Raw genomic sequence first — 16,105 nt, 5'->3', positions numbered from 1 at the left:
TAAATATTTTTCAGTGAGGTGGCTTCCACCCTTATTCAGAAACTCATCACAGGTCCAAATGATCAGGGGTGATGTTCAAAACAACCAATAACCACTATGTCATGGGCATATCCAAGGCAGAATGGTTCCCAGCCAGAAGCTCCCTCAATGGTTTCACAGGTGCGGCTGGTTACACGTGAGCCCTGCCTGTGATCAAGCTGTCAGTTCTGGGCTTTCGCTTTTAAAAGTTAATTTCACTTGTAAAGAAAGGAATAGGACACAGAAAAGAACGAGGGAAAGAGAAATGCCAGCAAAGACATCCACAGGGCGTGAGGCCATCTGTCCTGTAACTGCTTTCAGAATAACTTCCTGAGCCCCTGACCTCCCCAACCCCAAGCCTCCCTCCCTAGACAGAGCTTGTCTTCTTCAAAATATCAGTTTTTCATGGAATATCCTAAAGTATAAGAACCATTGCCTTGAAAAAAGGTTGAAAATCACAATAATCAATAACAATAATGACTCCTTCTACGTGATTTTACCTTCTGTTAATGCTGCATATGTCCTCTAGACACAGAGGAATGAAATTAGATAGACATAAGAGTAAAGGGGGAAATGGTTTAAAACTGTGTTGAGAAAAAAGTGTTAACAAGAAAAATCAGATAAAAAGGTGAACTTATAAGACAAATTATCATCATCGGTATCACCATCACTATCGTTTTCAACATCATTGCCGACAATGTGTAGAACTTACCATCTTCCAGGCACAGAACCCTAGGAGGTAGGCGCTTCTACTATTCCCATTTTATACACGAGGAAACTGGGGCAGAGAAAGATTAGTGTCTTGCTCTAAGTTTTATGCAGGCAAGTGACAGAGTCAAAATTTTGAATCCAGGTGGTCTGGCTCCTGGTCGTATGACTGGTTAAAGGATAATGTATATTATCTTTTTAAAACTGATTACAAGGAAACTATAGGTCAAATATGACATAATGAAATTGTGGGTTCACACTGAATCCCTTTACCTCTACTCATTCGGACAAGTACTTTGGGTAAGTTATCTAATTTCCCTGAGCCTCAGTTTCCTTATCTGTAAAATGGGAACAATAACTCAATCATGTAATTGGGCGAGTTCAGTGAGTTAATACACGAAAAGAAGAGGTGACAGATATCTGCAAACCCTTCAACACAGTGCCTGTTACATTGCCATGCTTCAAAAATGATGGGAACTATTTTTATTGTAAAAAATGTAATTGTTACAAAATTAGACTAAAGCCTGGGGGTAATTATTTAAGGAAAGAGAATGGTAAGGAGAGGAAAACATTTTTTTCCTTGAAAGAACATTTGTCCATAGGCTCTGAGACCATTAAACTTGCTTAAATAAATCGGTAATACAACATGCCAGAAAATTCTTTCCAATGTTTAGATTTGTCAGTGAAAAACATTACTTTGTCTCTTTTAAGTTGCTAAATTCAGAGTAAATACTTACTTGCCAGGAAGATCATCCCAAACTTCATAAGTATTTGTTACCTCGACAATGACAGTGAATGGAGAGAAAGCACAAAAATGCTGCAAACCACCTGCCAACTCTCACTTTTTCATTTTCCCCCTTCTTAGTCAGTTTAAAAGACAAGACATTCCATATGATTAAATCCCTTCACTGTACACTTCAAACTAACATGACACTGTAATTTAAACTTCAATAAAAAAATAAAATTAAGAAAAAGAAAAATTCCACAACCATCTTATTTGGTTACTCACTTCCGCCTTTCACTTGGAGACTCAATCTGATGGTTAATACTTTTGTCCAATGGAAGGGTTTTTGGCTTCACATCTTCTAAAATGTGCATCGGTGGGTTTGATACCTGCTGATTCTGGGATGGATCTGAGGCCAAAGAAAGAACATAGAGTTAGTGCTCGGTAAAGCTGCTACCTTCGTGCTTAGGAATCACCTTTCTAATGCTAATGTCTGCTGAGGTCTCACAGTGATCTCATGGGACTTCCTGGGGCACAGTGGTGGGAGTTTATTCACTGTGCCGATTAGCATAGCAGCCAGCAGAGGCCACATCTGTCTGGACGATGGGGTGGGGAAGGGGTCTTACAATAATAGAAACAGGCATGTGTGCTTGCTAATCGCTTCAGTTGTTTGACTCTTTGTGACCGCATGGACTGTAGCCCGCCAGGCTCCTCTGTCCATGGGATTCTCCAGGCAAGAATACTGGAGCACCTTGCCATGCCCTTCTCCAAGGGTTATTCCCCGCCCAGGGATCAAACATGCATTTCTTAAGTCTCCCGCATTGGTAGGTAAGTTCTTTATCACTAGCGCCCCATGGGAAGCCCACTGAAACGTGGGAGCTGGCCTTCTCCATCCTTACCCTGAGCTCGCTGTGGGTTCACCCCATAGTGTGGGGCCCCAGCTTCTGTATCCAGCTGGTGGGAGATGCCTTCTGATGCAGGGTTCTCAGAATGAGTCAAGACCCCTTGAGTTAGGCTGCTAAAACAAAGAAACATATTTCAGAACAGGGATAAAAGTAACTGAAATGATTGATCTTATCCCTCAGGACAAGGAAGTACCAATTACAAAATGAAAAGAATGGGGCCAACTAAATATTATTTTAAACTAGATTTAAAATGGATTTAGAATCCTGTCAAATGCTTTGCATTTTCATTATCCGTCAATTTAACAAATCATCATTTCTGACATCCTCTCTACCTCCTTGTCCACAAAACTCTTCATTCTAATAATTTTGAGGCATGACAGAGCTAACTATACTCCCCCAGATTTCCACAAGAGAGGGCTTATTGTAGAAAGCATTTCGGCCATATGGGGCTTTGGCAGCCTATGATAATTCACTGGTCTTTTAGTAGCAAGTTGGACACGACTTAGTGACTAAAAAAAATAACAACAAAGGCAAAGAAAGGAGAGATGGAGGAGATCTTTTCAAAGTTTCTGGTGACAACACGGACTGTCTGGAGAAATAGCAATAATTCACGTAAAATGTTTACCAGCATCCGTCAGACATCCTCGACTTGTGGATTTCAAAACTGGAAACGCTCTGTAAATAATTTTAGCTGAAAACAGATGTGCTGTTTAAAGGGCTTTGCAGGCTCTAGACATGGGCCCCAAACTCCAACATCCTACAATTCAGCGGGTCTTCTAGCTGATGAGCCCAGAAGAATTCTCAGAGCAAGTCCCGCCAGAAGAGTTCAGCTCCCAACCAACCTTTCAAATTGGTCAGGATTTGAAAATAATACTCAGATAACCTGTTGTTTCTCTGGGTCCCTCTAAGGATGCTATGAGCGTGTACCCAAGTGTTTATGCACACATACATGCACACTTGTCACTATCTATCTGACATATTGGAGCCCCAGGGGCAAACACTTCTATCATAAAGAACTTGCTGGTAGCAGAGCCAGCCTCCTGGGTGATCTACACAGTCTCTCCTTGTTTAAAAAAGGTTTCACCTATTTAAAAACTAGACTATTTTTATTCAATAGCATAAGGACACTGACTTCAGAGCTGTTAGAATGTGTTCAGGCAATGATATATGGATAATGTATGATTGGAAGGTAATTTCAAAGCTGAGTATGGTTTGCCCTAGTGATGGAGCGAAGGGGCACAGCCCCGCCGCACACACACGGATGAACAGCCTGGACCGGCCCATACCTGCTCTTCTCCTCCGGTGGATCGCCTGCCCTAGTCTTCAGCAGGGAGTCGCTGTTATCCTCCTGGACTGGTCTCTTCTGTCTTGCCTCTTGTTCTCCCTCGCAACAGTTTTCCAAGTCCATCTTATTCTAATGGGGAAATCAAGGATAATCTTGAATATAATTTTTAAACATACTGGACAACACTCATGTCTGGCCATGGAATATTTGAAACTGTTTTCAATCACACTGTCTACAGTTTAAAGAATGGTTGTTCAAATCAACTGAATGGTAACTGATTTCCAATAATTTGAAATGAACATGTAATCTGGATCTCTCTCAAAAGTTATCACAAAAGGGATTTGGTTAGAAAACCTATCTTCCAAAATAAAACAAGGTCATAGGACTGCTCATTTAGGAACAAGTGGCTTCAAGTATCCATGGGTTATTTTAAAATGCAGATTATGGAGTATAACCTTTAAAACTATACAAAAAATTTAATTTTAAATTTTAAAAGTGTTTTAAAAGTTTAAATAAAAAATTCAAAGTTCAGTATGTATAAATGGCTGGTGCATACTGAAAAGTTAGTTGTTGGACAGTGTAGAATTCCTTTGATTACGATTATAAACAACTTATTTTAAAGTCTACACAACGTTTCATAATTATTGCAATATATGAAAGAGATATGAAAGATTTGGCTTTTGTGATGCTCTTTGTATACAACAGCAAAGATAAGCAATATTCTGAGCTTGGTGAGTAACCAGGCAATATCAAATGTACTGAATTTCTTTTGTACAATCTGTATTAAGTTAAAATTGGATAATTAAAAAAAATATAGTGTGTTGCAGCACACCTTAATTGACTATAGAAACAACAAATATGACATATACCCAAGTGGTATTACATTCATTGCAAAATGAATGTATTCTGTTATTTATATCGTCAAAAACATAGTGTAGATTACGGACAAGCCAGGTCTTGCTATGACATTTGTCCATTACCTCCATGACCTTATTTAGGGGATAAGAGTTAGACCAGCCTTTCTGGACTCTCTCCAGCCCTTGGAGACACATATATATCTCATGTGGAATTTCAAGAGCTATTTAGAAGCAACTTTTGTGGAGGCTGGTGTGAGCATGTTGTTGGCTTTGCTGGCATCATGCTGCTACCATCCAGGGCAAAGAGATGAATGGTCTGGCAGAGAGAAACACACGTCTGCTGAGTGAGTGAATGATGGGCAGTGAGAAAGACATTCCAGCACACGGCTTCGCTAACCAGGGTCGTGCCAACCAGTGCAGGGGCTTTGGTTGCAGCCTGTGCGGGCAGAGCGGGCCTCAGTAATGCGTGCGCTGCTTCTTAGGGATCGACTCTAGGGTTTGGCCGTGGCAGTGATGGTACCATGGGGTACCATGGCCATGTGGTAGCTGACATGATTCTATAGCAGTCCTGTGTATAAACTGGTGGGAAACTTGGCCTTGTGGTTTTATATTTTTATTTTGGCTTACTTATTTCACGAATTGCTTTTAATCTATGGTCTCACCACTGTCCCACTGCCTTCTGTCACAGAGGAAGATGTAGAGAGCTGGTCTGCAGAACTTGAAGAAATAGTAAATGGAACCACAGTGTCCTCAATTATTTTCCGCTCCTAGGGGAAGGACAAGAATTAATGAAAGGGAGAAAAAGGAAAACAGTTATTTGTCAAGAGAAAAGTGTCATTAAAGGACTTTAGGGAAAAACATCAGAATTATGTACAAACAAGCAGTGCATAAAAAAAGGTCTTTTAAAATCAGATAGGATTCTCTATGGTGAATGATTAAGAAATTAGCATTTAATTTAGAAAAACAGTCTTTGCAAGATAATTAGTTCATATGATTCATGAGGCCTAATTAGAAACGCTATTGGGGGAGGACTATCCACAAAAATTATTGTTGAAGATAAAATTCACAACAATATTAACCATAAATTTTGGATAATATACATAATGTATAGCTTCAAATTCTTGAATATGGTCTGGCTTGTTCATCGAAAAAAATGAAACAAACAAAACCAAATTCTCCTCCCTTCCGAATCTCTTTAGTATTATGGTGAATGCAGTAGTAAGGATTCACTTAGCTTTGATATCAAAATTATCCTTGCAAAATTAGTATTAATTCCCTACTGCCAAACACACAAATAATTCCCTAACAAACACACAGATAAACAAATTGATACTTTCATGTCTTGTAAGACAAATAAAAAATCTGACCTCTAAAGAAGAGGTATACTTCTATCCCCTCCCTTGACCGTGACTCAACATGCCCCACCACAAGCTAAATCTGGGCGAGCAGTGGTCTTTCACAGCCCACAGGACTCTCTTAAAAGGCTGATGTGGGGCTCCACTGTGAGTAAAGAGAATCAAAGATAGCCCCACACGCTGTGCAGAATGGACACACAAAATTCTGAGCGATTTTGAGGCATTCAGGCTCCAGGGTTACATTCCCACTAGGGAATGTCCTACCTCCTCGTAGTATCTGCGTTCTTCTTCTTCCACTTCCTTTTGGGCCTTTTCCCACTCTTCTTTCAGCTTGTCCTGCTCCTTCTGGTATCTCTCCTGTTATGGGATTTCCACAGATTGTTGTGAATTGACCAGAACATACAGCCCTGTGACCTTCCCCCAGTAAACCATCATGTACAATGTGTTGCAAAACTCTCTTCTTGTTGTAATGTTCTGAATCCTAACCCATTCATGCACCCAAAGAGGAATGCCATTTTGTGGTACATAACCATGTTAGGGACATAAAAATCCAAAGGAGAACAATCTTTACTGCTGTGGGTATTTCATAGAATTGTTCCTCAGATATACGAGTAGATATTTGCTTATGAAAAGAGGACAGATGAAAAGACTAAAATCTTCTTAACTTGCATTTTAAGAGACAGGCTAAACCAATAGTTTGCTTTTTACTGGGCCCTTCAGAGATGAGTTTTGCCATTCCGCTAAGAGAAATATGTTGCTGCTGAGAGAGTTTAATAAAAGATTTTTTAAAAATCTCGGAGGTTTACAATACAGATGATGGAGAAAGGTCCAAAGTGGATGAGATGATAATTAGTTGAGTGGCCATTCTACTAAAATGAAGTCTTCCTGGCTTTAAGTCATCCTGAATTAAGAATAGGTTTTAAACAGCCCATTAGAAGGTGTCCATATCAGAACTGCTCTTATTGTTTTCAGAAAAAATATGACACTAGTCACCTCCTCTGGGGAACAAAGCAAAAATACTCTGAATTTTGGAGAGCTTTAAAAACGTGACTGGAGATGAGAACTGACGTCCCTGGACGCCTTGGGAATGGCGTCCCTGACGTGACAGAGACTCAGGACTCACTGGGGCGTATCGCAGCACACACGGCCAACATTTCAGGCTGGTTGCTGTCAGGACTCTCTCTGAGGCTGACAGAGTCTGTGCTCTTGTCCTCTAGGGAAGGTGCCCGAAGTTCCTCCAGGCATTACTCGTTATATCAGTACCTTAGGAGCAAAAGGGCTGAATGGAAACTAATGTGTGTATTCATGCTCTGGCAAAAACCGTGGCTGGTCAACCCATGGCAGGCTTTTAACTCCAGGTCAAAATTTTATCAGCACCTAATATTGTACAGTTCTAGAGAGAGACGCCAGGGAGCCTCAGAGTAGAGGAAACAGAACTTCAAACTTTACAAAACCTGAAAAACAAGCAAAGACCCTTAGGTTTCTCAGTTCTAGGGGTCGATGTCATGTCTCCCTCACCAAGAGGATGAACTGACGATGTCTCCCTCACTCAGAGGGGAAAGGTGGGGGATGTCTGTCACACACACACACCCTTCCTTCCCCATAAACACCTTAGCCCCCAGCCTACAATCCACACCGAAAACCACGGCCACCTTTCAGAGTGTAGCAGACACAGCGTCACCATGGGAAACATGGGCATCTGATGTCTAAGAGACAAACAGATGCCCAGGGCTGGTCTGATGCCTCCCAGTGGACCTAAAAGTCCCCACCGCTCTGGGACTTTGTTGACTTCAGTTCTCACTAACATTTGGCATTGAAAGTTTACTCCTATGAAATTCTGAAAAAGTGTCAAAGTAAAAGGGCAGACCGAGAGCCACACTACAGTGATGGAGCTGACCCTTGCTCCCCACCCCTGGGAATTAAGCCGAAAGGATAAGAACAAAAACATAAGGAAAAAAAAAAAAAGTAAAATAAATTTGCATGAAGCACTGCTTTCTACATATCGGCAGAAAGTCAACACCATTGGGAATATAGTGGAAAGAACAGAGTCATCCAGCTGCAGATTTGAAACAAGGCTCAATATCTGTTAGAGGTGTGGCCTTGGGAAGATGACCTTTTTTTGACCCTTAATTTCTTCAATTGCAAACCCAGACTAATAAGACATACTTGGGCAAGTTTCATGAGGATTAAACCAGACAGAGCATGTCAAGCACCCACAAATATGCCAGTTCTGGCACACCATGAGCTCTCAGCATAGGCTAGTTTCTGAGGTTACTCGGTTCTGTTCCGAGGAACGCTGCTCCGCAAACCTGGCCCCAAACAAGTAGGGGCACGATACGCTCACTCCCAGAATTTTTCTAGAATTGAAAATTAGGAGCATTTGCTCAAAGATGGAGCGAGTACTTCTACTTAAGGTATAAGACTCAGGTCAAATGTTATTTCACATGTTTGCCATCAAATAGCTTTCTGATTTTTTCCCACCCTTAGCTGGACTGGAATTTGACTAGCAGCTAAGGAGATGATGAATGGGTCAGTGGGCCCTTAATGAATACCTGAATTTTTTTCCAAGTGAAACTTTTTTTTCCTTATGTTCATCTGTGTAACCTCTGGTGGGAGGAATTAGACATTGGGCATTCTGTCTCATGGGCACAAAATGGATGAACTTAGGCTCAACAACTTCTGAGAAGAAGCTGAGTCCATGCACCTCCTGTGCTAAGCGACTGTTTAACACAACAGAAATTAGGAGAGCATCCCTAAAAGAGGGGAAAAAGCTGCAGACCCACCTGCAGCAAACGTTCCTGCTCCTGCTGCCATTTTTCCTGTCGCCTGCGCTCCTCTTCTGGGTCCCATGCCCAGAACTTAAACTGCTCAGAAAAGAAAACCATGATCAAAATTCAGCCACGTCCTCGAGGCCAGGCAGGGACAAGGGACACAATTAGCTCCCGGTCTGATACTCAGATGGACATGCAGAAGCAGACGCCTTCCCATATCTAAAGGTACTCTTTGTTGGCAGAAACTACCTTTTTTTTTTTTTTGGCTTTGCCACTTGGCATGCAGGATCTTAGTTCCTTGACTAGGGGTTGAACTCATACCCTCTGCATTGGGAGCATGGAGACTTAACTACTAGACTACATGGAAACCACTTTTTAGCCTTAATCCCTCTTCGGTTTACTTCCAGAATGCTGGTATGATTCTTTGAACCGTTTTGGAGCTAATGAAAACACAAAGTAATTAGCCACTGGCATGGGAAGGCTTTTGCTTCATTTCTCTTAAAAGCGATTTCTTAAATGTATTCACACTCCTGAGCATAAGCTACTCATTCTGCATACTGATCAAGCAAATAGGCGTGCTTATCTCAGCAGGACTGCCCAGGGCCTGCATAAGAAACATGCAAACACAAAGACTTTTTTTTCGTGGTCTTTTTTTTCCCCCTATGTTATTTTATTTTTTTATTGAAGGATAACTGCTTTACAGAATTTTGTTGTTTTCTGTCAAACCTTCCTTAACATGAATCAGCCATAGGGATAGATATATTCCCTCCCTTTAGAACCTCTCTCCCCATCTCCTGCCCCATCTCACCCCTCTAGATTGATACAGAACCCCTGTTGGAGTTTGTTTGGGTCTTTTAAACAGGTTTTATGTGTGTGTGTGAGAGAGAGAGTGTGTGATTTGGGGAATCAAGTGAGTGAATGGAAATAATGGGAGCAGGATGCATAAACCACGGTAGGCACCTGGGCCATGGAAGATGAATGAGTTTCAGAGCCGAAGGGGGAAGAAAAACCATAACTGGTCCTTAAAGTCAGCCACAGTGGACAGACGCCTGTACTTAAGGCTGGCCTCCCTTTCACCCAGAGTGGGTGCTGAGGAGAAGACGTCTCCCCAGCCACTGTGCTTTTGCACTCCCCTCTGTTCTGACGGGCTGGTTTTGGGAGCCGCATGGCACTGTCTCCGAATCCTGAGAAGGAGCCGGGTGAAGGTGAGGGGGTAGGGAGGAGGGGGACGAGTCGGGGCTGGTGGGTGGCGAGCAGACGCCACCCGCTGTGGCTGCCTGCGGAGCGGGACAGAATCAACCTCATCCAAGGTTTCAAGGGGCCGAGTGACCGCCCAAGATGCCTGGGCCAGCCCACCTGCCATCCTGCCCTGCCCACAGTCGATCAGGCTACCACCCAGGAGCACAGTGGCTGGCCTGGTCACGAAGCATCTTCAGGCCGAGAATGTGAGCCAGGCCATGCGTGTGGCTCGGTTTTTAACATTATAAACATTTATAGCTTTAATGTACTTAGACATGTGAAATGTGGGCCTCAACTCATACTCATGCTGTGGGTCCTGCAAATGGCAGGGATGGCCACAAAAAGTCAAAAGAACGTCAAATTTAGGTCAGTATTTTCAGGGAATTCACTTATATAGGTCAGTAACTTGTCTCTTTCTTATTCTATTTTCCATACCTTAGAAATAAGAATGTATCTCTTTAGAACACCCCTTCTTTCCACCCCTGCCCAGGGGGAACAAGAACAATTTGACAGTGTTGTTCTTGTGTCATTAAAATGGAAATCAGTGAATTATGTTATACTGGGTGCTGCGACCCTTCTCCATCCTGCACTTAGGAATTCCTAAGGTGAGACAATTTACCCACAGAGACGAATTAGGTTTGGCCATGGTGGGCCTCTTGGATCAGCCATTGGGAAGGATTCGTTCATGTATCAGGCACTATGCTAGAGATTTGTGTGTAATTATTTCAAATGAAGCTCATAACATCCTGAAAGGAAAGTATTACTATCTCATTGTATGACCAAGGAAGACAAGTTTCAGAAAAGATATATAGCACCTTCAGGGTCATATGGTTAGCAAGTCTGTAATCAAAGGTACAATAATGATTGTGTGGTGACACCTGGGTCGCTCAAGAAGTGCTACAGTTGACTGTCCCATAGAGGAAGGCTCCAGATTCGATGGGAATTTCAGAGAGTAAGGGTGACAGGCCCAGCACCAGAAACACTCAGCTCAGAGAAGAGTCAGGTCTACAGAGAGTGTTCGGGCATAACTCAGGGGCAGGGAATTTTCAGTGTCATGTGACTTGACATTTTAATTAGCAAATGCTTTTTTTCATTTCATCAAAATAAAAAATTGAAAATTAAATGTACAGTTAATATTATTCAAGATACTGACTGTGAGGAGTGTAACTCAGACAGCTTGGGTCACCCAGACATGTTCCAGGCTGGGCCCTATCTGCCAGTAGTAAGCTGTGTTAATGTACTGTCCCACTGAGAAAACAATTTTGAAAAGTATAATTTTTAATTAAAAAATTAAAAAATGATTTTTGAATGCCTAAAGAAGTTACATATTTTATCACTTTTTGATTTTAGTTTTGATTTTACTTTCCTGACTCACCATTTTGTTTTCAACTTTGCAAAATGATAATCCATGTCTTTCTTCATGATTCAACTGACAGCATTACACACAACTTATACAAATATTCTTTTCCAATCAGAAGTTTGAAGCCCATTTTGGATTGAATCCTAAGTGAATTAAATACCTTATAAATTAAAATCCACCAAATGCGTGATCTTATTTCTTAACAGGAGTTACTTACAGGTGTAGTTACAGGTGACTTTTCACTACTTGGAGAATCCACTGTACAGAAAGAAAGGGAAGAAAGATCACAAGGTGAGAACCTTCTAATTGTCTTTCTTTTTTGATCCTCTTCAGTGGAGTGTGGTTCCCATGTCAGCTTCAAACCAACTTTTTTTGGTAAGCCAAGAGCACTAGAGAATCACAATAAAGCAGGCCTCTGAAGCAGCTTGCACCCACCACCAAGAGAAGTCGCGACCGGTATAACATGATTGATCACATCAATTAGTACCAGGTACTAGGCTACAGGAAGCAAAATCGATTCCTCCGAGTGCTGCTTTTAATGCACCTCACACTCTGGCTTGGCCGGCAGCCCCCACTGTCAGACGTGGAGAAGGAGCCCACACAGAGGCCAGACGTCATCAGGAGGTAGAGAGGGAGACACAGTTAACAAGAGAACTGTGACCAGGTCCTGCTAAATGCTTCCAATTTTTATTTTAGAAACAGAAGAGGACCATAAAGAAAGAGGTAAATATTGTTTCTTTGGATTTTCAAAATCAAAGTCAAATTCCATGAACTTCCCCCCAATTTTAGCATTAACTGGTGCTGATATCAAAGAATTAACTCTGCTTAACTGTGTGCCCGAAACAAGCTTTCCACGCCCCCTCTGGAATCAGAAATGAAGAAAGGAACCAGATAGCGCTGGTTGCCCACAACACGGATTTTTGCACAAAAGCAGCAGAGCTGCCCAGGATGCATTTTACCTGACCGGGAGAAAAACCGGGAGCGTCGCCAAGAGTTCTGAACTCTCAGCGCAACGCCGGCAGTGCCAGGCGACTCTAGATGAGACGGCAGAACAGAACAGACAGAAAACCGTGAGAACAGGGGTGAGACTTGAACAGAGCCGTGCTCCCAAACACCAACGGAGGTCTGGCTGTCGTCCACACAAGGACCGAGGGGGAAAGAATCTCAAGTACACCTTTGTGTATCAGCAGACCCCAGCCTTTCTAGCATCAGGGACGGATTCTGTGGAAGACAATTTCTCCACACAGTGGGCGGGGGGATGGTTTCAGGATGATTCTCATAAGGGGTGCAGAGCCCAGGTCCCTCGCATGGGCAGTTCACAGGAGGGTCTGCACTTCTATGAGGATCTAATGCTCTAATACAGGAGGCAGAGCTCAAGCAGTGATGTGGGCAACGCGGAGCCGCTACCAGCACACACGAAGCTTCCCTTGTTCGCCCGCTGCTCACTGCCTGCTCTGCAGCCTGGTCCCAGTCGGGGACCCCTGTTACATATGTTCTTTGTAAGGACCTATATTTAAGAATCTAAGCATCACCATAAAACAGACACAAAACCCAAAGATGTGGACAAAAGTCAATAGATGGGCAAGCTTATGCTATACTTTGTCTTGGTTTTGGTTTGGATTTTAGGGGCTCATACTTAAAGGTGATACTTAAGATGCTGAATCTCAATATGGAGGGAGAATATACTATGCAAGGGCAAAATATGCATAGCTGACATTGCTTTTGGAGAGCACTAGAAAAAAGTATAAAAGACAGCAGAGATGAGTTCAATTATTTTTACACACTTTATAAAGGTTATTATGGAAGTCTGTGGTGGCAGTTACATATGTGTGCAGCAAAAGGATGTATATGCGTGTATCTCTAATGGGGTAGCATCAAACAGACAGAAGCTCAAGGCAAGCATTTGCATTCTGAACGTTTGTGTTGGGCTCATCTGTCATCATTCTTGATGCAAATAAAGACATCAGTTTTTAAAATGTGCACATATTTCCCTGAAACATCCATTTGAGCTATTTTTCTACTGTTGGGAGACAGTTGAGAAAAGGAAATTGTCATCTTTAAATGCATTTTATGAATGCTTTTGGAGTATTTAAGATTATTTATGCACTCTGTATGTTGGAGGGAAATCTGTGGAGCATCACTAGGGCCTCCAGTAAATCTGGGGTAGCCTGTCTGATCGGCCGAGAGACAGAGGACTCAGTGGTGATGGTGGTGACATCATCGTCCTGGGGACAGAACATTAGGTGTGGCTCCCAGATCCTGATCCCAACCCTGGACTTGACGTGCAGCCTCTGACTAGTCACTTAAATGTGCACTCTTTTTACATCTGGGCAGAGCCCTAAACTTCCCCCCGAATTAAAGACAAATCATGTCTTTTAAGAACACATTGATTAGAGGCCTTTTGCTTCCTGAAAGATACAAAGAAAGAACTTGATACATTCCGAACAAGTATCACTGTTATTTTTACATCTACCAGTGATGGTCCTTGGTGCACAATTTGAACACATACTTCAAGCCAGTGGTTTCCAGAGTATGATCCCTGCGTTTGTGGCATCAGCCTCAACTTGGGGAACTTGTTAGAAATGCAAATACTGTGGCCCCAGGCCTGAACCACTGAATCAGACATGGCAGGGGTAGAGCCCAGAGGTCTGTGTTTTAACGAGTCCTACAGAGGACCCTGTCATACACTCGTGCTTGAAAATCACTGCTTAAGCTATGTCTCTGTAATATACACACTCCTCTTTTGAGGAGAGCATTTGAGAAGGGTTTATTCCTACCTGGCACCTTGCTTTACACTTCCACTCCTATTCAACTGTTCTGCAGCTCCTGGATTATATTAAAGTGCTTATTCTGGGCCAGATATTAAGCTAAATGCTTTTCTCTCTCTCTTTTTTTGTTTATCCTATCTAACTCTTCCAATGGCCCTATGAAGTTTGAACTATTATTATTTCCAGTTTACAGATGACAGACTAGAAAGAACTTAGTGGGTAAGGTCATACAGATAAGAACCAGAAGAGACAGAATCTGAATGTGGGTCTTCTGTCTCCGGAGCCTGCAGCTGTAATTACAGTTCCATGAGCCAGACAAGAACTTGGAACGTGTGTATGACAAATATAATCTCATCTTGAAGAATGATTTTGGAAATGCTCCGGTGCTACTGAATGTTATTTTTTAATCATTCACCTTAGATAAAGCATGAAGTCAAATCCCTTAATTCAACAGTACATTTTACAAAACTGAAATGCCTTTCAACAGATAATGAGATGGAAAAATACATAAGACAGAAAAACTATTAATAAGGCTTAAAATATCTATTTCCTCTTTATATTACTTATCTACAAAAAAGTGCTAGAGATAGGGCAGAATTAAAATCTAAATGTGAACAATTCCTGGCCCAGTTGGGAGAATTTATTTTTGTCCATTCCCTTCAGGACAGGAGGGCTGAGAATTTTAAATCAAATGCTTTGAAGATAGTATTAAACTTGTTTCCACATTTAGAAGAAGTTAGTGATCATTAGTACCTGTGCCAATTAATTCCCTCCCAAGTACTTCCTGCTATGCAGTCAGAGCCTAACTTATTTCCCAGCCGTCAACAAAGACTAATGGAAGCCAATTCAGATTCTGCCAAATCGCTGCCCAGCGTGGAAAAGAAAAGTAACAAACCCCCAGTCACAATGACCTGTACAATCTCTCTTTGCCTGGATTGATAAATCTATAAAACGCACTAGGAAAAGTACATTAAAAAAGAAAAACAAGAAATCTCACAGTGTTTGCCTCCTGAAGTCTAGCCATTTTCACATCACACCAGTAAAGCCAGTGGTCTGTCTCTTGTGAAGCAGTCCCTACAAATCACAGAGTCCTCAGGACCCACCCCTCCACTGTTCACATTCTTAAGGATCCTTTCTAGTGGGAACGTGCAGTCCTTACCAAGATAAAGGGATTCAAGCTGGGCTTCTAAAGAGCAAAGGGGGTGCATTCACAAGTAAGCAGGGCCTAAAACCCTGGGGAGTTTGCAGTAGTCACTGCATTCTAACACCTTCATAGGTCCTAAACACCCAATATTTTTTGAGGTTACCACTCTCCACATTATATCAAAAGTGTTCAAACATATCAAACAAGTGATTTATATTAAGATATATCCTCAGTCTATATATATGTGCACAATAGGTTTATATGCATGTGTATATATATATATTCTTGGCATAAAGATTTTTGGAAAGATTAGTTTTGGTTGTGAGTAACACATTTAATCTATGATCATGAAGGATTTCTCAGGAATCATCACGCATATCCAGGAACTATTACAGAGTAAGGAAATCTGACTTCCTTCCAAAATCACAGTCAAATCATTGTCAATTGTTGTCAAATTAAATGAAGTATTTTTAAGAAGACTAGAGATTAATAATTAACAATTAATGAAGCTGACATGATAAAACTATTAAAGCTATTGATTTTTTATTCTGTAATTTTAAAAACGTTTTAGAGGCCATACAAACTACTTTCAGGTATTAAACACTTGTGCAGGCCCTACTGTGCCTGGCTGACGAAGTGGTCCCAGCAGCTGGAGTTCCTGGTTAAGCCAATAGAGAGAATGTAGCCCCAGCTCTCGTTCTGATGGTATTAATTCAGCCCCCATGGACTCTGGGAAAACCCAATAGCTAAAGGTACAGCAACATAAAAAAAGGAATCTGTCTTTATAATAAAGACTATTTCACTACAAATGGGCCCAGCAGAACATGTAGAACTAAAACAAAACATTTCCTTCTTTTTACCTTGAGAATTGAGATTTGGCAAAGGTGACTGGTTGGTTTCAGGCATCTTTTCTAGAAATGGAAATGTCAGGGTTGCTTCTGGCTCGGGAGATTTTGGCTTTACCACCTGGA

General features: G+C 41.7%; 1 protein-coding gene across 19 annotated transcripts in view; it reads right to left on the bottom strand.

Moving 5' to 3' along the window:
- Positions 1-16,105, bottom strand: part of LIMCH1 (LIM and calponin homology domains 1) — a 348,017-nt gene that overhangs the window by 12,552 nt on the left and 319,360 nt on the right. For 10 of the 19 annotated variants that reach the window (XM_043871027.1, XM_043871031.1, XM_043871033.1 and 7 more), the window contains 8 exons: positions 15,995-16,100; positions 11,440-11,480; positions 8,636-8,716; positions 6,117-6,209; positions 5,160-5,264; positions 3,642-3,769; positions 2,350-2,468; positions 1,736-1,859 (listed from right to left, as the gene is read on the bottom strand). In XM_043871027.1, the coding sequence (XP_043726962.1) occupies positions 1,736-1,859; positions 2,350-2,468; positions 3,642-3,769; positions 5,160-5,264; positions 6,117-6,209; positions 8,636-8,716; positions 11,440-11,480; positions 15,995-16,100 (797 nt within the window). The remainder of the gene's footprint in view (positions 1-1,735; positions 1,860-2,349; positions 2,469-3,641; positions 3,770-5,159; positions 5,265-6,116; positions 6,210-8,635; positions 8,717-11,439; positions 11,481-15,994; positions 16,101-16,105) is intronic. The other 9 variants (XM_043871030.1, XM_043871032.1, XM_043871035.1 and 6 more) reach the window with 1 other exon arrangement.

This window comes from Cervus elaphus, chromosome 17 (genome assembly GCF_910594005.1).
Source record: "Cervus elaphus chromosome 17, mCerEla1.1, whole genome shotgun sequence".
NCBI lineage: Eukaryota > Metazoa > Chordata > Mammalia > Artiodactyla > Cervidae > Cervus > Cervus elaphus.
Note: the sequence above shows the minus strand (reverse complement) of the source record. Positions and strands in the feature narration are given on the sequence as shown.